General features: G+C 39.8%; 1 protein-coding gene across 1 annotated transcript; it reads left to right on the top strand.

Moving 5' to 3' along the window:
• The first annotated feature begins 1,030 nt into the window (after positions 1-1,030).
• alg6 (ALG6 alpha-1,3-glucosyltransferase) lies at positions 1,031-22,570 on the top strand. Its single transcript, XM_037770649.1, has 14 exons — positions 1,031-1,220; positions 1,429-1,513; positions 2,738-2,827; positions 3,055-3,143; positions 3,250-3,332; positions 3,925-3,989; positions 5,383-5,568; positions 6,647-6,782; positions 10,453-10,538; positions 12,677-12,761; positions 13,013-13,083; positions 14,266-14,334; positions 16,643-16,835; positions 21,297-22,570. Exons 1-14 carry the CDS (start codon positions 1,139-1,141, stop codon positions 21,492-21,494), a joined length of 1,518 nt encoding a protein of 505 aa, XP_037626577.1. The 5' UTR covers positions 1,031-1,138; the 3' UTR covers positions 21,495-22,570.
• The last annotated feature ends 509 nt before the right edge of the window (positions 22,571-23,079 follow it).

Genomic DNA, 23,079 nt, shown 5'->3' with positions numbered 1-23,079 from the left:
GATGACATTCATGAAGTCAAAACAAGGATTTAAGTGCTCCTGATTGAACATATATTGAGCATTAGTTAAATGACTTTTCTGAGTACATTGAATTTACATATACTTTGAATTTGAATTTATGCTACTTTGAGTTATCTATTCATTATGTGTCAGCTGTATTTGTAATTCATTCATTGTTTCCTTTCCCAGAAAAATAAAACTTTTGGATTTCACAAAATCTTCTGTAATGCTGACACCGAAAATTTAATATTCTTATTTTAGATACTTCTTTAGTTTTTTTTTTCTTCTTTTTACATACTTTCTTCTTTGTTTTTTTTTAAGATAGCTCAGATTTTATTTATATTTATTATAACTTATGTTTTTATTTTAGAGATGTCTCAAAACTATTGTTAAAATATTGTCTGTGCAGTATATTGTAGTTATAGTGATTGGTTATTGTTAGGCCTATATTTAACATACAGAAATGGGCCAGCTTTATGACCCTGATATGTGGACTGAGAAATTTTCTAGCAGTGATTAAAAAAGGGGGAATTATACTTATTTAGTTTATACATTTTGTTCCAAAGCATGCATGTATTATGTTAGGCATCTTTGTCACTATTTTATTGGAAATGCTAATTTGCTTCTAGATAAAAGACACAAGTTCTGACCTCTGAATTCAACATTAAGTTATAGAGATATTAGTGGACTAATAGACTTTAAAAAATGCACAATATCCATCAATTTGTCATATATCAGGTCTCACCCCTTGTTGCATTCACAGTTACTGGGAATTTTACATGTTCTAAACCAAAGCTGTAACTATTAACAAGAAAAACGATTAAAGTCACAGGTGATGTAACTACACCTTTACAGTTAGAGAATACTTTGTCTGCCTGCTATATATACAGTTAAAACTCGTCTGATATAATTATTGTACCATAAACTGTGCTGCGATCTCTCAAATAACTGAATATTCCGTCTTTTTCTAGATGTTCCTCAACGCCCCATTACTCTACGTCACCGTGCAGTGACCAATCAGAACGCGCAACGAGGTCTTGACGGGTGACGTAACCAGGAAATGTAGACAGATTCCAAAGCAGACAGATTGTTTTTAGCTTTTATTTTTTCCTCTTTAAGCTCATTTATTACCGAAGTTATGCAAACGTGGAGTCTCGTATCACTTTGTGTGTTGCTCGGGGTTGTTGTGAGATGGGGCGTTTCGTTAAATTCATATTCAGGTAGGAAGAGTGAAGAGTTTAATGTTATTAACATGCTGCAGCCTGCAGAGAGTCACAGCATGTCATACACTACTGCTGCTCAGTCACTGTGTGTGTGTGTGTGTGTGCGTGTGTGTGCGTGCGTGTGCGTGTGTGTGTGTGTGTGTGTGTGTGTCATTGATGTAGTTCATTCATTCATCAGACTAACAGCTGAATGATTTTCCTCCAGGGGCGGGGAAACCTCCCATGTTTGGCGACTATGAAGCTCAAAGGCACTGGCAAGAAGTGACCTACAACCTCCCTCTGCAGGAATGGTCAGTCTGAAGTTTGTTTACTCAGTGCAGGGGTCAGCAACCTTTACTATCTAAAGAGACATTTAAGGCAAAAATAATAATAATAAAAATGTGTCTGGAGCTGCAAAACATTTGAGCATTGTGATGAAGGTAACACAGTTTATAGTCTAAGTATATAGTATATAAGTCTAATGCAGAGCAAAGTGCAAATGTAGTACAGAGTATTAGGGCCACATTGAGGGAAAAAACATCTGAGATTTTCAGAATAAAGTCATAAATTGACGATAAAAAAAGTAAGTTTACGCGAATAAAGTCAGAACTTTCTTTTAACGACTTTTTTCTCGTAAATTTATGACTTTATTTTTGTAATATTACGATTTTTTTCTCGTAAAGTTATGACTTTATTCGCGTAACATTCCGACATTTTTCTCGTAATATTACGAGGAAAAAGTCAGAATGTTACGCGAATAAAGTCATAACTTTACGAGAACAAATTTGTAATATTACGAGAATAACGTTTACGAGAAAAAAGTCATAACTTTACGAGAAAAAAATCGTAATATTACGAGAATAAAGTCATAACTTTACGAGAAAAAATTTGTAATATTACGAGAATAACGTTTACGAGAAAAAAGTCATAACTTTACGAGAAATAAAAGAAAATGACACGTAAAATTACTACTTTATATTATGACTTTATTCTCATAATACTACAACCTTTTTTTTCGTAAACCTATGACTTTATTCTCGAAATCTCAGATTTATTTTTTTCCCTCAATGTGGCCCTAATACTCCGTCGTACCGTCGTACCATAGACCTACAACAATGATAAATCAAATTTAAAATGTAAACAAAACAACAGTTATTAATTTCCACTAATTTAAAAAAATCCACAAGGAGCCACTGGAGAGGGGCTAAAGAGCCGCATGTGGCTCCGGAGCCGCAGGTTGCTGACCCCTGACTCAGTGGAACAAGTTTGAGGAAGCCAAAAAAGAGTAGTTCAAGCACCTGTAAAAAGAGTATGAGGTCTTTTGGGGCTTTTGCAGTGACTGGAAATACTGTAATGATCGGACTCAAAACACACTAATGTATATGTAAATCTAATGGTGAGAGGAGCAGATTCTGTGAGTCACATACCCACAATGCCAGAAGTATGGGATAAAGCTGAATCTGCATGTATATATAACAATAATGTTGTACAAGTCTGACACAGTTTAAGTATTTGTAATGTTTGTACTCATCCAGGTACTCTAACACTACTGAGAATGACTTGAACTACTGGGGTCTTGACTACCCTCCTCTGACTGCCTATCACAGCCTGATCTGTGCTTACGTGTAAGTCATTTTTATTATTTAGAGGGTATATTTTACAGGACATCTCTGCTTCAGTGTGTGTTTATTGAAGAAAAGAGCCAATTTTAATACGGTACACATTGCTGTTCTACTTACTTTTGTATTCTATTCTACTGCATATACCCCTGTGCATAAGTATTATCATTAAGGGTTTAATTTTAGGATTATAAATACTATAATGTCTATACTATAACTATATATTCCTGCAGAGCCAAGGCGATAAACCCTGAGTGGGTGGAGCTCCACAAATCCAGAGGTTATGAAAGTTCAGCGCACAAGTTATTCATGAGAGCTACAGGTGCAGTAACCATGAGAAAATAAAGAAAGCTTCCATGATCCACATCTACCTCAACCACAAAACAATAACTTGATGTGATATAATACGGTTCTCTGTTGTGTTTCAGTCCTGGTGGCAGATTTGTTGATATACATCCCTGCTGTGGTTTTATACTGTTTCTATCTGACTGATGGATCCTCTAAAAAGAAGGTAACACAATATGACATCTAATAGTTTTTTCAACTAAAGACTCAAATGAGCCACATTTTCCTCTTAGTCTGAGGAGCCGCCCTTATTAAAACTGATTACAGCGCTGGTCATCCAAAATGGGGAATTATGAAGTCATTATTGCAATATAATATGATGATATTACATTTTCCAGGAAGTTATGTATGTATAAACACATTTAGAGGACAGTCAATTAAGAGGGATCTTTTGTTATATTATCAAACAGTTATTGCAAGACACATACGAGCTTTGTCTGTAACAAGGAAGCACCAGAACAGGCTATCCCAGCATGCATTGCCTTTTGTTCAGTGCACGGTGGTTCAGGCTCTTTACACCTTAAGTGTGAATAAGCAAGTACTGGGAAGGCTTAGTGAATAAGGACAACTGCTTACTTTGTTTTGAGATCCCTCTTTCACACAATAAAGTCTGCAAATATTTATCAGGTGATTCAAATGTTTGATATGACATAACCCATAACATTTAATGCATCATTGTATACTAATAACCAGTGCACTTTAGTTAGATTTAGTTATGTTTACCTTCTAACAGCTAATAAATGCTCTTTTCCCCTCAGGTATCCACTGTGTTGTGCTTCCTTCTATACCCAGGCCTGATTCTCATTGACTACGGGCATTTCCAGTATCCTTTATGTACAGGTGCATTTCTACTATTTATTCACTGTGATATATGATATGATATCATTATTGTAATTTGCTTTGATGACTTCCTGTGAAATATTGACCTACAAAGTTGCAGCCATTGACTTTGAAGTCCCAATCCTAATCGTATTAGAGTAGCATATCAAGTAAATATTATATTAAATATATTTTCTCATCACCTTTGTAGCTCTTTGAGTTGCATTGATTGACAATGTAATACTGTTTCTTAAGGATTTAAACTACTTTGAACAACTTGAAATGTGTGAAACTTGTCAAATGAGTGTGTTCTGAATGGCAATGTAAAGCTAATATTTGAGCATTTGCCCCACGGCAATATTATATAAGATTGTTTACATACTTATATTATATATAAATCATGTGCCTTCGTTCCTCATGGAATTGCTCCTTTATTATAGATGTTAAATGGAAAGAAACAGCAGCTGACACGGAATACAGTTAATCTTAATTCTAGGGCTGTCCATCGATTAAAATATTTAATCCTGATTAATCACACATTTGTATCTGTTCAAAATTAATCTTAAAGGGAGATTAGTCAAGTATTTAATACTCTTATCAACATGGGAGTGGGCAAATATGCTTGCTTTATGCAAATGTATGTATATATTTATTATTGGAAATCAATTAACAACACAAAAAACAATGACAGATATTGTCCAGAAACCCTCACAGGTACTGCATTCAGCATAAGAAATATGCTCAAATCATAACATGGCAAACTGCAGCCCAACAGGCAACAACAGCTGTCAGTGTGTCAGTGTGTTGACTTGACTATGACTTGCCCCAAACTGCTTGTGATTATCATAGAGTGGGCATGTCTGTAAAGGGGAGACTCGTGGGTACCCATAGAACCTATTTTTATTCACATATCTTGAGGTCAGAGGTCAAGGGCCCGCCAAAATTTAGTGCAAGTTTGGAGCGTTATTTTGCCTCCTTCGCCTCATGGTTGGTACCAATACATTCTTCAGGTTTTCTAGTTTCATATTATACCAGTATCTTCACTCTAGCTTTAAAACTGAGCCTGCTACAACCTTTAATATCGCAAGTTGTTCATGCGTAAAAGAAACTAGTAGCATTAAAACAAATTTGACTTAACCTGTTATTATCGCGTTAACTTAGACAGCCCTACTTATTTCATGTATGCAATGATAAAACAATTAAAACATATTTGTTGTTATTAAGATACTATTAAACACAACAATGAAAGAGTTGATGTGCAAACTGAGCATCTGAACTGAACTGACTCCGGATCAGCTGCTGTTTCATAAGGTACTTGTCCCAGCACATTGAGCCGTTTACCTCCACTTGTATACATGGAGACACTTTTAGCACAATATTGACCTTAACTGAATCAGGTACAATGGAGTGAGTCTGGGCTTTGCCCTATGGGGGGTTCTGGCTCTGGGGCTGGGCTGGGATGCGTTGGGCTCCGTGGCCTTTTGTCTGGCTCTCAACTACAAACAGATGGAGCTGTACCACGCTCTGCCCTTCTTCTGCTACCTGCTGGGGAAGAGCGTCAAACAGGGCCTGATGGGGCAAGGGTGAGTCTGTTTGTTTGTATCCTGTGTTTTCTTTCTTCCGCACTTAAGATTGTTTTCTTTACATTTAAAGGAGTTTTGGAGTTATCTACAGCTGTGGTTTCCAACATATTTTGTCTAACGTACCCACACGGCACAATCAGATGGGCTCAAGTATCCTCAATCATAACCCTTTGATAAATTGGATGGCTTCATGTAGTTGTTTGATAGCATTTCACTTCAGAGAAAACCCAGTAGCTGTGGTAGATCTGTGACATATATGAATCCATGCCAGGAAAGAAATGGAAAAAAGGACATTTTCATTTCCTGCCTTCTTGAAAGAAAAAAAAGTAGGAGACAGTCAAACCTCCTTGAAATTAGTTAAGATCACAATTTATGTCTCAACAAAGCAGCCACTGGTATGGAGGATTATTCTGAGGATTATTTTTGCGCCTGTGAAGTCACGATTATTCAACCGTGTCATTGTTTTGTTTATATTGTTTTGTCACTCTGCATAGAGGTGTCAGCTGAGTGCTCAAAGCAGATACGTAATGTCAGCCTATAAGCGAGCAGTGTCCTCAGGAGAGCCACAGAATGACTGAGGTAATCAGATTGGATGCTGTTACTAGTGTGTCCAGTGTCTGTTTATCTAGTAACAATGTACCAAGGGCATTTAGTAGCAAATGGAGAGCTGGATTAGAAGGCCCGGGGGGGAAGATATGTCCAGATGACACTCTCGCCATGCCCAAACTCCTCAGCTATGCTGTGTGTGCGCAACTTAACCAGCAGCTTCACAGTTACAGCTGACAAGATAGCCTGACCTCCGCTGAAGACTTTCAGCTGATGCATGGCTTTCACTGCATTCCTCAACGCAAGGGTCAAATCCCAAATTTAGGACTTGCAGACAGTATGTACTCACAGTTTGAGGAATGCAAGTAGACAAAGACAAACTTAAGATACTCGCTAATGTCAACATTTGTATTTTGTAGAAATTACGTTAACAGAAAATGTCCAAATTTTGTGCCTTGTTTTTAAAAATGATTCATGATGTATCTGTACCTCCTGCTCTCAGACATGATGCTTGTCTCTCTGTGTCATATAGGGTGTTCATGTTGGCGAGAATTGCTTCAACAGTGTTGGTGACTTTTGCCCTCTGCTGGCTGCCCTTCCTGTCTGACCCCGGTCACGCCATGCAAGTGGTCAGGAGGATCTTTCCCGTGGCTCGCGGCCTGTTTGAGGTACAGTAGACTTTCTAGAACGAAAAGTCAGCCTGAAAACCACAAGCTTGATATTGCCTTTTTGACTCTTTTAGTCTTATCAAAAAAGGCATTTGTGCTCTTGTCACGCAGGCATCTAGGAATAGATATTCACAAAAAAACAAGTGGAAGAAGGTAATATTAATCATAGGCCACCTAATGTTAGACCAGTATGGCCTGCAGATTAGATGATTCACACAGGTCACATGCACATTTCTTTTGAAGCCCTTGAGGTGGTGCAGATGTTTGACCTCCTCTACCCTGTTCTGGGGGTAAACATGAGCATGTGTATCCCAGGGGACTATCAGAAATTCATGAATAAATGTAATTAATCAAATGTCTTCACATTCCAAAATACCATCAATAGCATGAAATAAGTGAATAAGCCTGAGGGATTCTTGTATGGCTTTGAAGATAAAATATATATGTATACTGCCATCTGTTATGTTATGAGCAGAGATGCTGCTATTATATGTGTCTGTTTACCCTAAAGCCTGCTGCTGTGTTCGTATCAATGTGTGCTTGACTTTGGTTTGTGGCGGCTCTTAAGGCATAGAAGGCTGCTAACTAAATATAAATATAATATAATGCACAGCGTTTTTATTCATCCATAAAAGTTAGGGACTTTACAAAAAGTACTAGAGGGTGAGGAGGTTCAGAAAAGGGTTGTGTTTTTTTGCTGAAGGGAGAGTAGTCTAAATTTTCCTGGAGAGCAGATGATGGTCTTATATTTTTTCTCCTCCCCACAGGTTCACTCATTCTGTGGTTGTTATATCTGTTTATTTATCAGCTCTTTTATTTATAAATGTCTGTATTTTTATAATTTTGTTATCTTGTCATAAAGTATTTATATTTTTCTATATTAGGTTTAGGCTATTGCAATTGTTTTCAAAGACAATATTAACAAAATTGAGGATTTAGCCCCACTCCTCACTCCCAATCATTTTCATATGGTCCTTTAGGGTTTACGCTCAACAGTGGCCTCCTACACACACAATATTGGATCCTTCAATCAGTTTGTGATTAGCACCTTTTAATATTAGTATGTTGTGTAGGTATCAGTGTGAATTAAATGCCCGTAAAGTAGTGAAGTGGTATCGTTATTTTCCTTAATTTAATGTAATTTCTGTTGAAACGGAATGCTGTTTCAAGACGTAACACAGCGAGGGAGCGAGAGAGAAAGGCTGTTTGATATTATAGGATTATAAGTTTTGTGCCTACTTTTTTTCGTTTTCTCGGAGGTGACATTTCTCTAAGAAGATAAAGCCCTCATTTAAATTTAACAGTTTACAGCACGTGGCTGTGATCAGTGCTTTTATGAAAATCAAATTACAACCTGTGTGGCACTCCTCGTGCCCGACACACTGCTCCACGCTCTCAACGTAGTGAACACCCCTCCGCCCTGCACCGCTTAGCCGGTGGGAAATAGATACCCCGCAGGATCAAAGAAAACAGTGGAATAAAATGGTGAAAGGTCAGGAGATCAGTTTCACTCTATCTCTGGGAGGTGTGGGAGGGTTCGGGACGTACAGTAGAGGATATAGATAAATCTAAATAATTTATGGCCTGGGTGTTTTCAGCACTTCATAGCAGAGCCGTGTTCTAGCCATGTGGACTGATGAGTGGGGCAAACGCTACATTTAAAGGCATATCGGAGCACATCCGACAACTGGTGCCTGCGACCGACTTTATCTTTGGAAAGCTTATAAGTATGATGGACTGTTCCATAGCACGCACACACACACACACACACACACACACACACACTGTGGTCAGTCAGTCTTTGCCTCTGAGAGAAAAGCAGATACAGGAATATGATATCAATTAAAAAAGAAAGTGATAGTGGACAGTGAAAGACTTCAGCTGGCAGTGTTGAGAGCCATCGTGGAAGGAGCAGAGGTGAAGTAACTGTGTGTGTTTCTGTACTTGTGTGTGTGTGAGACTGACAGCTCAGAGGCCAAGGTTTTGCAGCTCTCATTTCTGAAACCCCAGTATCTCTCCTCTTGTCCCGGTCCCTGAGCTGGCACCCACCGCAAGGTGTCACGGATGTGAGAAGTAATTGAAAATTCTACCAGGGGAGCAGATGGCAGCATGCGCTGTGGCAGTATTTGTTTAACGAAATGATGCAAACATAATACACAGGGTGTGAGAGACACTATACTCCCCTGTGACGACAGCACGAGAGGCTGCCGGGTCGAGGTGTCCTGAACTAATTGTGAAATTGTGCACGTAAGCAGAAGCTTTGGACAAGGGGACAGTAGGGGCGAGAAGGGGTGGTGGGGAAGAGGAGGGCTGCTGACTGGTGGTCGTGGCAGCTTCTGGGCGGGAGCGGTTGTAAGTTTGCCCACTGAGCTGCATTCTGGCGTCTCACGTTGCCGCCTGCTCACAAAAATGGCACCAAATGCTTCTCCCTGTGAAATTCCATGCTAGCTTATAGGTGAAGGAGCCGCACTGCTCTCGCCCCCCCTTTACATTTGCCGATGGGACCCCCCTCCTCCTTTCTTGTTCATGTGTTGCCTTCAGGAACATTCCCGTGGCGGTTATTTGGAGCGGGGAGGCAAAGAGGAAAGAGAGAGGGAAGGGGCTGAGACAACACAAAGCTGGATGACCCAGTGCTGCTGACTAGGCTGCCATTAAGATCCACACAGCTGTGCTGTGAGCAGCTGTAGCACAGAGGAGAGAGAGGAGGCCAGAAATAGTTTTTCTAGACAGGGCCACACACTGAAACCATTCACAGTGGAATCATAAAGCTGATCTACGCACGGGTGATATCATAGTGCACAGTGGCGGCTCGGGCCTGAATATCATCTGATCCCGGCACAACTGCTTAAGCACTTAAATCAACTGAATCTCACAGCAACGCCCTCCTCATCTCTTATAAACCACAAGTACTTTTAGCCCGGTATTAAGGCTGTAGCATATCTTCCATATTATTCAGATAGGTTGTTTACAAAAACAATATGAAAATGATACAGTCTAATATGAGAGAAAAGTTATGGTGTTTTTTTATTAGAGCTGAAATTAGTTGACAGAAAATTAATGTGCAACTATTTTGATAATTGATTAATCGTTTTAGTCATTTTAGTCAAGCAAAAATGCCCATAATTATCTGTATTCAGCTTCCCAAATGTGAGGATTTTCTGCTTTTCTTTGTTTTATATCACTGTAAATTGAATCTGTAGGTTTTGGATTCTTGGTGAGACAAAACAACTAATTTGAAGATGTTACTGTGGGCTCTGGGAAATTGTAATTTTTCACTATTTTCTGACATTTTTACAAGCAATTAATTAATTAATTAATTAATTAAGAAAATAAATGGCAGTGCTCTGTGGTTGGTCTCTAACTGCTGGTTATGCAGAAGCTACTCTGGTTTGACACTTGACCTCGTGTCCCTAAGTTTACAAATAAATCCCATGCTGTTTCTGACGGGGGAGTAAATTTATGACGGAGGGTTACGTACAAATGTCCCTCTGGAATTTTTATTGCACTTTCAGTGTGGAAATTAATACTTACAGCAATGCTACTTATTTGCTTTCTCTTCAAAGTGGAATTTATATTTTTTATACACAGGCATCAGGGCATGTGTTGATGTTTTTGTGTGTGACATAATTTCTCATTTAACCAAGTGGTGTGTGTTTGTGTGTGTATACAGGATAAGGTGGCCAACACATGGTGCAGCTTGAACATCCTGATAAAGATCAGATCCATTCTGTCCAGTGACTCCCAGGTTTACCTCAGGTAATCCCTCTATTTATCTAACAAGGTCTCGTGTTTTTCTCCTCTATCTTTCACTCTTTTGCTGTATTGTTCTGTCTCTCTTCTTCTACTGTCTCTTGTTTTTAATTTTCTGGGAATGACAACTGTGATTCAGCGGATGGAATCAAATAAATGAAATAAGACCATCCCTAAAGGAAACGTCTTGAGAGGAACTTCTGAACATGAAGTCACAGCTAGACACAGGAGTCATATACAGAGATAGAAGCAGAGTAAATCAAGCTGATTTTCATGTAAAGCATGTTATGGACTATGTGCTTTATTAGACGTGGGTGAAAGACAAATTAATCGTTCTCTCAGGGGCGACGACGTTGTAAACACTGAGCACTCATGACATTTAACTTGAGTTTCTCTGCCCACTACCCCGCGGAGCATCCCAGGAAGTATTCGGAGAAGTTATTTAGACTAAAATCTGAGAACCTCTCCGATCACGATGAGAAAACAGTTGTGTCATGGTGGAGCCTGCTTAAATGACCCAGCACGCTAAATTTAGGAGCCCTGTGTTCGCAGCATGGACACGTTTCTGCCAGACTGCTAAGTCCGGGGATCAAGATGGACTTCTTTGACTGTGGTGCATTTCAAACAAATGAAAAACACTCTTGTCTTTTTGGCACAGGGAGCGGATTGCTAAATGCTCTGGTGTGGGCATACTGTGTACATAGAATGAATCAGCTGTGAAAAGAGATCCCTTTCCTTCCGGACCGCAAAACCCTGCCCTGCACATAACACACACACACGCATAACACACTTGACGTCATACACACTAAATACCCACTCACTGGTCCTTTACTACTACTATCTATCTACCTATCTATATCTCTATCTATCTACCACTGTCATTAACTCTATCTATCTGTGTCGTAGTACAAACACATTGTTGCCATCATGCCTTGAGCTAACTCGCTGCCCGACCTCTCAGCACATTCACACTGACACATAGTCACTCTCTTCCGGTGCCTCCGACCCCAGCAGGTGACAATTGAAGGGTTAAACTAATGCCTGTAACCCTCAGAAGGGGCCACTATTTGGTCATTTCCCACATAGCAGAGGTCTTAGTTTGCAGAGCAGACGGTGTCTAAAAAAAACCCAGCGAGATGGATCCACAGTTAGATTTTGGTTCGACTATTTGCATTTGACATCAAAATCAGATCATCTAGTGCCACCGACTGTAAAGACTGAAATCTTGTGTTTTGTCATTCAGTTCTCTGGTCACTATCAGTTTTCACGTGACGCCATGTCAACACAACAGAAAGATGTGTTAGCCTGGAATTATGTGAAAATGAAAATATTCATAAAGACTCCAAATTGATTTTATACTCCACATTTCTTCTGCTGTACAATTATTTTTTCCTGCTGCAGTAACTTCTTCTCCCACTGAGGATTTTATTTGTGACCAAATTTCTATTGGTTTACCATTTTCCCCCTTTTACATTCATTATGGAAGGGTAATGGAAGAAGAAAAATCAAGTAACTGATTGCATAACACATCTATCTATTAACTAAGTTATTACATAGTCATTATAAATGTACATACATTTACATTCACACAGCGACATGGCATGAAATACAAAAATAAATGCTGTGAATAATACAGAAAAAGAATATATACTAGGGGTGTCGTGATATAAAGGTATTAAAGGTATAAGGTATAAAAATGAAATATTGATATAATATTAATAATACACATGATAATATCATGTAAATAATCCAGCGCCTCTTATAACATTTTATATGTACAGTTATGGTTACAGATTCTCTCCACTTGTATTTTGAGTGTAATTCATTTGCCAAAAAAGAGACAAATCGCACAATAAACAAAGTTAAAGATGAATAAGCATTTTTTTTTTTTAAATGTTCTATAGATATCACAATAATATCGTTATCATGTGAAATGTGATATCATGACCATGGGCCAAATTGTGATGGCTAGACGACTGGGTCAGAGCATCTCCAAAACTGCAGCTCTTGTGGGATATAATAAATATATACAGAAATGAAAATATTGGTAGTTACTTTATACCTTCATTTTAACAGTGAGGATTTTTTTGTGCATTTCAGTATGCTGATGTGAGATAAGCTGAATGTTTGTTGTTGTTTTTCAGTTTGGCCTGCACTCTCCTAGCAGTCCTACCTTCCTGCATCAGACTCCTGACGAAGCCGACCTTCTGGCAGTTTAAACTAGCCTTGGTGAGTGTGACATCTTGGATCCTCCCCTTACAGAGAGACAAGGCTCAAATATCAGTGATTTAATCATTTTAATTTGTCTGAGAACTTTCTGCATTTCACTGTCTTGTCTAAAAATAGTTTCAAATAATTACAGTGTAACACAATCATTATTGATGCCTCCGTTCATACATATTTTTTTCCTTCACTGCCTTTATTAAAAAATGTGCTGCTGCCCAGTCTTATTGTACTAATAATCTCAATGTCACTTTTAGGCCAATTCATCTCTGGCGTTTTTCCTCTTCTCCTATCAAGTCCATGAGAAGTCCATCCTCTTGGCTGCCTTGTAAGTACCGAGGTAATACTTCTTGAGGTTTTGTCCCACTGGGTGATCTGTCGACATGTGACAGCAGCGACGGTAACAAACATTAATGGTACTTTTTCTATCTTGTAGCGATACCTCAAATTATTCATGAGTATAGATTTAATTTCTGCTCACTAAGGAGCCATTCGCCCGTTCCCCCACTTCAGATCACAGTTTATGTCCTGCAGATTGTTAATGAGTTGAATACGTGCGCACTACTCTGTAAAAGTGACATCACCCTCCTGCCTTACTCCCACAGTTGCAGAGGAACGATCTGTTTAAGTACAGACTTTCTAACTGAGGGCTTATTCGCCTTGGTCATCATACTCTGTGCCACACAGACTCAAAAGTCATAATATGAGTAAATGTAGTATTTGTAAAGATGTGCATGTGTGTGATTAATTACCATTTACCTCTATATGTATAAAGCTGTGTAGGTACAGAGTGACGTCTTTGACAGCAAGGGATTTGTTTGCTAGATCTGGGCTCTTCTATTAATCTAGATTGTTGCTTTATTAACTATTGAGTTATATCTCCCACCTGTCCCCCTGAATCAATCAGTAATGCATGTCCAGGGATTAGGAAAGAATGGCAGGCGGCAGCTCGGGGCGTTGTTTGCGCAGGATCAATTATTGGGCTGTAACAGGATCGCCAAAGAGCACTGGCTGTAATTATGGGCTCAGGGACCGGTGGAAAGTGCCCCCCTCGGAGCACAGTGTGTACAGCTAGCGATGGCTAGCAATGACGCAGGCAACCAGGTTCAACTATAAAACAGAGGCCTTCACTATACAGAAACACCACATATAAGTCACAACTTTTAACTTCATCATTTTCACGTCTTTTATGTTGAAATTGAATACTTAGTTTAAGTAAACATTGGATTTTTATATATATATATATACAGTACATACATGCCAGGGCAGTTACAGTAAAATGCATATATAGTACGGATGTAAAATAATGTGATTCAACACTTGACTGCCTTGTGAGAGACTGTCAATAATCAATTCATGTGGATGTCAGTTGCTTTAATATTATACACGCATGACATACAGCTTTGACCTAACATGGCCTCACTTCCTGTCTTACTGTAACATACTATTTAATGGTGCTTACTGCAGAGTGTGTTTAACAGTGAGTATGTCCAACTCTGATCTTCTCTAGGCCTGTCTGCTTCCTGCTGAATGACCTCCCCTTGGTGGTTATTTGGTTCCTACAGGCCTCGACATTCAGGTGAGATTGTGTGGATGGAAGACTTTAATTAAACACAGGAAGTAGTTAGATACGAGCTGGGTCTTTGTTATTCTTTATGTCAAATCAAAAGTACTGTAGAAGGCACAACTTCACTTACATTTTTGTAGTTGAAGCACAAGACTATGAAATGAAACTACACAATTTCTCTTCTTACAACCAGAAAGTGCATATGTTTCTCAGAGGTTTAGCCTCACTTAGTCTGGTATAACCAGAAGATTAAAGTAGCTAATGTCAGGAAAGTTAAGCTACAGGTTGCTGTATAATAAACATTACTGAGTCAGTTCACTGATTTTATTAATATTTTCTACTTGTGCCACTATTACATTAAAGGTACAGTGTGTAGGACTTGATGACATCTTGTGGTGTGGTTGCAGATTGCAACCAACTGCGTACCCCTCTGCTCACTCCTTCCTTTCCAAGACTGCGGTAACGTGAGCCACCGAGTGCAAAACCCTGGTAACGCCGTTTGCCTCGCTCAGAGGTCATCCTCACCATAATAACACTACTTTAGGAGCAACAGAAGTCAGGCAGCGGCTGGCGGTACCACGGTTTTGCACTCACGTTACCGCAATTTCACAAGCATGTTGGAGAACCTTCAAGTAACGTAAAAACGCGAAAGGCTCTCTCTAGAGCCAGAGTTTAGTTTGTCCATTCTGAGCTACTGTAGAAACAAGACATGATTCTTAGTTTCAGGTGATTATACACTAATGAAAACATAGTTATGAATATTATATTCCATTCCTGCTAATAGATCCCCCAAAATGTTACACACTGTTCCTTTAAGTTTTATCATTTACCGTTATTCCATAGTGTTACCTGTCACTTGTGGCCACAGTGGTCATCGTTCAGCAAAAGTCTCGCTTTAAGAAAAAGATGGACGTGTGGGATGTCCTGGTAGCTAAGTTGCCGCGGCGTACCACATAACTGCACTGTCCAGGGTTCGAATCCGGCACCTCTGTTTATTTCTCACCACTGTTAACTGTCAAATGAGAAATGCCATCCAATGTGGGTTGAGCTGAGGACCCTGAGTTGAAAAGACAAGTAGTGCTGCAAATGCTCTGTCTAACTTTCACCAGCTGTTGTTAAATTCTTCCGGCAGCACTAATTGTTGTGCGTGTGGTTTAGTATAAGGATATCTGGGGATTACACAGCATAGTCTGCATGCCTGCTGTCTAAGCGTGCGTTGTGTAGGGACAGGAGGTCATTCTGTAGCTGCTCCTCAGTACAGTCCGACTCGTACTTTCACATTATCTGCATCCTCTACACTTTCCATTTAAAAAAATACATCTTTTGTTAGCATAATTGGCTGAATGGATGCTTAACCATGGCAATTTTAAGAGGACAGAATGCAGCCAGTCTGTTTAAATTGACAAAGTATGTATTTCCAAATTGTTCAACATTTATCTGCTGAATGGAGTTTTTTTTTTGTTAGAGTATAAATCTGAATGAGTGGTTTCTTTGTGAGTGGATGGGTTTTTACAAGCTGGGGTGATGTGCGATTTACTATGAGTCAACTGTTGTTCTTGTTCGTGCCCTTCTGCTAAACTAAGATAAGCTTGGCATGAATGTCAGAGCATCACTAACTGCTTGTGCAGGACTGCTGGATAGAAGCTATGTGGTTTACTGTTGCCCTTTTCCCAGCCAATGTGATCCTGAACTTAATGAGGACTTATTATGCTTTTGTGCTTTTTCCCTTTCCTTTAGTGTGTTATATAATTTTTTGTACATGTAAAAGGAAAGTTACAAAGCCCAAAGTCCACGCCAAAGGGAGTTACTCTCCCCCACAGAAACACTGTTACTAAAACGCCTGAAACGCCTTGCTTGAAGTCCCGCCTTTTCTTCAATAACATGGTGATGTCACCAAGTAACACATCTGCATAATACCTGCCTAGCGGCTAGTTTGGCACGCCCTCAAACAAAGCTAGTTAGAACAGAGCTGGAGGGGGGTCCGAAGAGTTTGGTTCGGTTGACCAATCACAACATAGTGAGCCAGCTGACCAATCAGAGCAGACTGGGCTTTTCGTTTGAGAAAAATAAGCATAATATTTCCTCTTTAATGATTTACTGCTGGACGTATATAAAAATCCATAAAAAAAACATCATGTTATGTATATTTACATATTACGTCTAAGAAGTGTGTATCACAGCTCCATCTGCACATTCCCTGCTTACTACTGTTAAGAGTCATTCATATACATTGCTCTGTTTGGGGGTTACTGTACATCACTCCAGCCTAATTTCTAAACTGTAAATGCACCATTGTTCTTGTCGTCGTCCCTCTGTGCAGCATGCTGCCTCTGTTTCTGAAGGACGGTCTGCTGGTGCCCTATGTTGTGACCTCGCTGGCCTTCCTCTTCTTCAGCATCTATCTACTGTCTGCACTGGAGCACTGCTCAGAGGAAGAGCTGAGACTGGGAGCCTACCACAAGCTGCTTTTCTGCTTCCCCAAACTGGACCTGGCCTGGATTGTAAGATGGAAGGTCAGTGTGGTCCGAGCTCTCCAAAGACATCTCTGTTACAACCAGGCTGAATTTGGTTGTTGAGTAAATTAAGACAATAAGGTTACATTTAACTATTTCACTATAATTTTTCATGCCTCCACGCCAGTGGCAGCCGTGGCCGGAGGCATTAGGTTTTCGGGTTGTCTCTCCGTCCGTCCTATTCTCACGCAATGTCTCAGGAACGCAGGGAATTTTTTCAGATTTGGCACAAACGTCCACTTGGATCCAAGGATGAACTGATTCCGTTTTGGTGGTAAATGGCAAATGGACTTGCACTTATACAGCGCTTTTCTAGTCTTCCGACCACTCAAAGTACTTTACACTACATGTCAGCATTCACCCATCCACACACACATTCACTGATGTCCGCTGGGATCCACGGGTCTCTGTGCTCCTCAGATGAATAGACAGGCACAAGCATTTGTCTGCATGGCATGGAAACGGCCTCTGTGCTCTACTGTATTCAGTTAAAATATATATTATCTATAGGCTACATATCTATAGACTATCAGACTAGGCAAGCAAAGTGCATTATTATCATACTGTTGGAGATGTGTCTGTTTTTGCACAGAGCAGACACCAGCTCGCTCACTCTCATCCCCGGCTCTCTGAAGCTCTGTACCCCACTGTTGCCTGGTACAGGCAGCGGTGTCTGTATCCCCGGTGACCGGCAGTACAGTAACTTATATTTTTACGTTAATAAAATGTACCCGAATTCACAATTGTGTAAGATATTACTACTGACATTCATGTAATATTACGTCACAACGTCTGCTGTATTGGCCATGTGTTTACTACGTGTTTATTTGCATATAGAGCGGGGAAATGAGATCAGATCACGAGTGGTCACTAGAGACGCATGTGAACACGTATTTTAAAGCCAGGTGTGAACAGACGTATTTAAAGCTGTCCACTTGTGATCACTCAGGACGCATGTTAATGCCAGGTCTGAACAGGGACTAATAGTATAAAATGATGACATTTTGGACAGACATGGATGTAAACGGCAACTTGACTAGTTGGTGGAGGCATACAACCAGGGGGCGATAATTCTAGTTAATTTCTACTTTTAGACTTGTTGTTAGGATTTGCTACTTATAGTCCTAAAAAGAGTATTTTTAATGGCGTTGAAGCAATGGTTATATGTATCCTACATATCTAAAAACATTCAGAAAAAAATTGACCCTGGTTTTGATCTATAAACACCTTTTGACCTACAAATCGTCAACATCGTCCTTGCTGAGTACGTGCAGCAAAAAGAAAGTTGTTCTGCAAGAAGAGACGTACAATATGTTGCACAACTGCTCTCTGTGTCTGACTGTCACCACAGATTTGTGTGTCCCCAGTCATGCCGAAGTCAAAACAATACTATCCTTTCGGAGGGGGCAAAGAGCACATTAATGAAGCGCAAATGTGATTTCATGGTTTATATATCAGGTAAATGTTGTAGGTCAAGCTGCAGAGGTTGCGGTCTGCCATCCCAGAGATTTGTACAGGAGGCGGTAACTTCTATCATTGTGGTTGCAGCTCTAATTGGCTGCCAATAAAATAAAGGTCATGCAGAATACTTAATATCTATTAATACAGGTAGTGAAGGCAGGATTGTAAGTCTTCATCTTTTATTTTCAACAACACGGGCAGATTGTGCTATTGGAGTAATTTAAAGCCACTATGTGTAGAATATCGGTTTGATTAGAGCATCTTTCAAATTATTCAGAATTTTTGTTTCTCGAGAAATTAGACAGTAAACAATGTTGTAATCTATATATTGGCTCCAGCCCTCTCATCTCATTGTTAGCAGGTCAGTTGGCATCATAGACTGTATATAAGAGGTGGATTCAGTCACCGTGACGTCACCCTTTGGTTTGTGGAGCTTCGAGTTCGGCATTTTGGCTCTCGCCATCTTGGTTTTTGCAACCAGAAGTGGCACAAGAGGGTGGAGCTTAGTACAACCGAACGCTGAATAAGACATTTTTAGCCAACCAAAATGTTAGAATTAACTTTCATGAAATGAAAACACACTGTGAAAGGGTCAAAGTTGTAAGACGAAAACAAGGATGTCGTGGTAGTGACCTGTCAACCACAAGGTAGCCACGCCCTAAAGCCTACCCTGCTTTATGGTCTATTTGTCTCTAAATGGGACCATAATTCAATAAATGAACATCATGCTGTATTGAAGAAGACTTGAAACTAGCGACTGAGACCATAAACTCATGTTTACAATGTTTACTGAGGTAATAAATCAAGTGAGAAGTAGGCTCATTTTCTCATAAACTTCTATACAGTCAGACTTATTTTTGCAACCAGAGGAGTCGCCCCCTGCTGGCTATTAGGGAGAATGCAAGATTAAGGCACTTAAGCATTGGCTTCACTTCTCAGACCCCAGAGGTTGCCCACTGACTGGTGCGAGTTTCTCTCTACCACAGTGTCTTTTTTACACTCCCAGGAGTCGCCAGAATCACACATTTTCTAATCCTACACACATGGGCTTTAAGTTGAAAGCATGGTTTCGTTTTGTTTCTGACAAGGCTCATGAACAGTAAACAAAGTAGGGATATTGCTGCTTGATTAAGTTAACGGTTCATGTCTGCTCGTGTACGTGGATGCAGGAGGATGCACAGCTGATGCATTTGCAATAGGAAGGGTGCTGATTTCAGGATCCCAGGTGGCCTGTGCTTTGAACGAGGCCACTAGACCTAAATTGCAACCGTGTGAGAAGATATCCCAACTATATACCCAACTGTATAAATAAAGATCATGTGCCGCTGTAAGTTGTGTAAGCTGTTCGGGGATGAAAGACGCTGCCAGCCGAAGAATTATTTATCACTTATTTAAGTTTCCACAGCGTCTGAAGTGGCTGCACCGCCGGCCCCTCAGCGACAGGGGCTCCGGTAGGGTGTCAGAGATTAGGAGAAGGTGTCTTTTTATAGCGCGCGTCATTAACACAGGTTTGCCTAGATATATTTATTTACACAAGCAGCGTAAATAGCGAGCCCCGAGGATGGCGATAAGGTTTCATGGGTTTGGGGTTGCGGTGTGGCGGGTGTGGGCGTGAGGTGTTTCCTCCATCTTACTCACTGACTTATCTCTGTCTCGTAAAGCCCAAATAGACACAAGAATGATCTCACTCACACCAGCAGTTCTGTTTGCAACTCTGTAACAAGGCAAAAAGTAGTTTTGTAGGTTTTAATTCAAGTCGGCTATTCTGCAGCGTGATACTCTCTTTTCTTTATTTTATCACCTCTCAAACGACCAATCTCATGTAAGTCATCTAGTGATAAATATGCAATGTGATCTGAGAGCTTTTTAAATGAATTCATTCATTGGTTTGATATCATAGTTACACTTAAAATTAAGGGGAAAGCTAACAGTTTGTTCTTGGCCTGAGGTGCCCGGTCTTTTCATTGTTTTTACGAGGAACAGTTTCTGGTTCCAGGAATATCCAATCACTCATCACAAAAAAAAAGCAGTCTGGAAAAAAGTTCTCTACATTAAAGGGGTATTTCAGCAATTTACAGAGGCTGAGATATCCGAAATTTTAGTCACTAGTATAGGTCACAAATGCTGGATCCGCTACCTTATATAATGCAACTTTGATTAAACCCTCCCTGCATGGTGAACGGCCACATCTTTTAAATTCAACAGCTACATTTTTTTAATGCAAGGTTTCTATTAAAATATTTGGTTAAGCTTCAAACTATAGAAAGCTCAGCTCAGAGCCACAGAAGATATTATACAATAATTTTTACGCGCCTTGATAAGTATACTAATCTTGAAGTGTAAAATTGGTCTCAAACTTGTTGGTGAGAGCTCATCAATCATACTCTGATCTCTAAAAACAGATTCTGCATTCATATGTGGGCTAGAATCTGAAAGCAACAGAACAAGATTTTGGTAAACTAACTACTAAAGTCACTACAGCTTTTAGCCGCTACTGGCTGCTTATTGGTAAGTGTTGTTTAGACATGTGCTCTGAACAAACGATATACAAAGTTCCAATGCTATATAACCTGACATTTATTTACCAATCATGTCCATCCATGTCCGTCACTTCTAATAATTTTTAATCTCTAAATTGAGACATAAACAGCAAACAATGTCCTTTGATGCACGCAAAACACGTTGTCATACAAAACACAGTCAAAAACTGTTTGCCTTTTCCAATCAGCTGGTGACAGGCATGAGGCCTATATTACCGGTGTCCAGCCTATTAACACATCTAACCTTACAAAATAAAATACCACAAATAAAAAAAACATGGCTCCTACAGAAGCGCTCTGGTTTCTGTTTGTAGTCCGAGTAGTATTGACCAATCAGGTTCGAGCAGGCTTTGGTTGAATGCAGGTAAACAGTCCGTTTGGAGAGCAAAAGCGGACTTTTAGTGATTTCATTATGAACTCATCATTCAGCTGATGACCACTCTGTCCGTCTGTGTTACAGTTCTACATCAGCGTCGCAGCCATGGCTGGTCTGAGCATCGTGACTGTAGCTCTGGTTCCTCCACCACATCTACCCGACTTGTTTCCTGTGTTGGTGTCTTCCACTGCTTTCCTGCACTTCTTGGGAACATTTCTATATTTCAATATTGTCCAGTTCAGCGAGCCACCCAGCAGAAAGAGCCAGAAGAAGTACAACTGAATGGTGCCAAAGGAAGCGAAGCTAGCGTTACACCATGGGACACGTCTGCTCTTAATGTGCATGAAGGCTTTCACTCGTGCCATCAAGTCTTCAGTGCAAAGAGCACAAATGTAGAGCTGCAACGATTAGTCCACAGAGAGAACATTAATTGGCAACTATTTTGATAATCATCATTTAAGTCAATTTTCAAGCAAAAACGACAAACATTTGATGGTTCCAGCTTCTCAAATATGACAATTTTCTGCATTTTCTCTGCTTGCATTATAGTAAATTGAATATCTTTTGGTTTAAGGCTGTCGCTCAGACAAAACAAAAGATTTTTCCACATCACCTTGGGCGGCTCTCAAACATTTTCCACAGTTTTCTGACCTTTTAATGACCAAATGATTAACCAAGAAGATAATCTGCAGATTTATCGTTAAGGAAAATAAATTCTTAAAGGGACATTGTGGGCTGAAATCATCAATCATACAAAATGACAACTAGAGGAGCTGTGACATCAACAGAAAGGGAACGGGTGGTGATATTTCGGCTTAAAATCATGAGATCAGTCTTCTCTGTTACCAAAACTCAATCTGAGTTAACAAACCTCTTTTCTTGAATTATATTTTGCTTGGACCAATGATACTTAACTCTTCAAACTACACTGTAGCTGGCTAATCCCGCAAGTGCAAACAGACGAGCAGTGTGCAGCCTACACATTTGACCTCACATAGCTCTGTGCCTGTATGCTCAAGCTACAGGAGGTGGCCACAATAATAGGAACACCTGTTGTAAGGTTTAGTTGTTGTTAAGACCACGGGAGAGGTGTTGATTTCATTTTGTGGTAACTTTTTAAGCCATAGTTGGTAATGATATTGTAAGGTGTTCCTGTTATTTTGTCCACCCTCCTCTGGGTATTGTGATTAAAGCACACACCCGATGGGACTCAGGTCTAGCAGTAACTGTTGATAATTATTCATGTGAACCTTTTTTTACGGTTTTCTACTGTATATTTTCATCCATCATTTAAGTTCTTTTGTACAAACTTAGTTTTTGTGAAAATAAATAAAAAATTCTCAATGACCTAAAGTGAACATCAGTTTCATTGCCACATTGTTAAAATGATTTAATTTTGAGCAGCTTCATATAAACTGTCTACATTTACCAAGTAGTCCGCTAAATCACCCCTAACAGTCTGGCAGAGACAGAGCCAATAATTGGACAGAAATTATATCTTCCAAAGCTTTTACTCAACATCATTAAATATTCATTACAAGTCCTAGATACTACAAGGGTCCTGCACAAAAGACCTGTTCATTTAAAGCAAAACCAGTGACAGGACAGGCCTTAAAAAGAGATGATGGAAGGTGACATATCTGAACATAATGCTATAAAGTTGAAATACCACAGAAAAAAAAGGTACAAGCAATTTCTTTCTCCAATCTCTGAGCGAGTTAATGACGGGCATAAAAAAATCCATTACAACTATAAATGTTATCAGGTCAGTGAGGGTTGCCTGTGCATCTGAGGCTCCAGGCCAGAAGCCAATAATGAGCCACAGGGACAAATAGGAGCCCGAGATCTGAGTTAACTGTTACCACAA

This window comes from Sebastes umbrosus, chromosome 5 (genome assembly GCF_015220745.1).
Source record: "Sebastes umbrosus isolate fSebUmb1 chromosome 5, fSebUmb1.pri, whole genome shotgun sequence".
Lineage (NCBI taxonomy): Eukaryota > Metazoa > Chordata > Actinopteri > Perciformes > Sebastidae > Sebastes > Sebastes umbrosus.
The sequence above is the reverse complement of the archived record's forward strand: the minus strand, read 5'-3'. Positions and strand labels throughout refer to the sequence as shown.

Excerpts from the sequence above, each read along its gene's own strand:
- alg6 (XM_037770649.1), top strand. The coding sequence starts at position 1,139 with ATGCAAACGTGGAGTCTCGTATCACTTTGTGTGTTGCTCGGGGTTGTT. Across the intron at positions 2,828-3,054 it reads AGCCTGATCTGTGCTTACGT|AGCCAAGGCGATAAACCCTG; the intron begins GTAAGTCATTTT and ends ATATTCCTGCAG. Across the intron at positions 16,836-21,296 it reads CCTGGATTGTAAGATGGAAG|TTCTACATCAGCGTCGCAGC; the intron begins GTCAGTGTGGTC and ends TCTGTGTTACAG.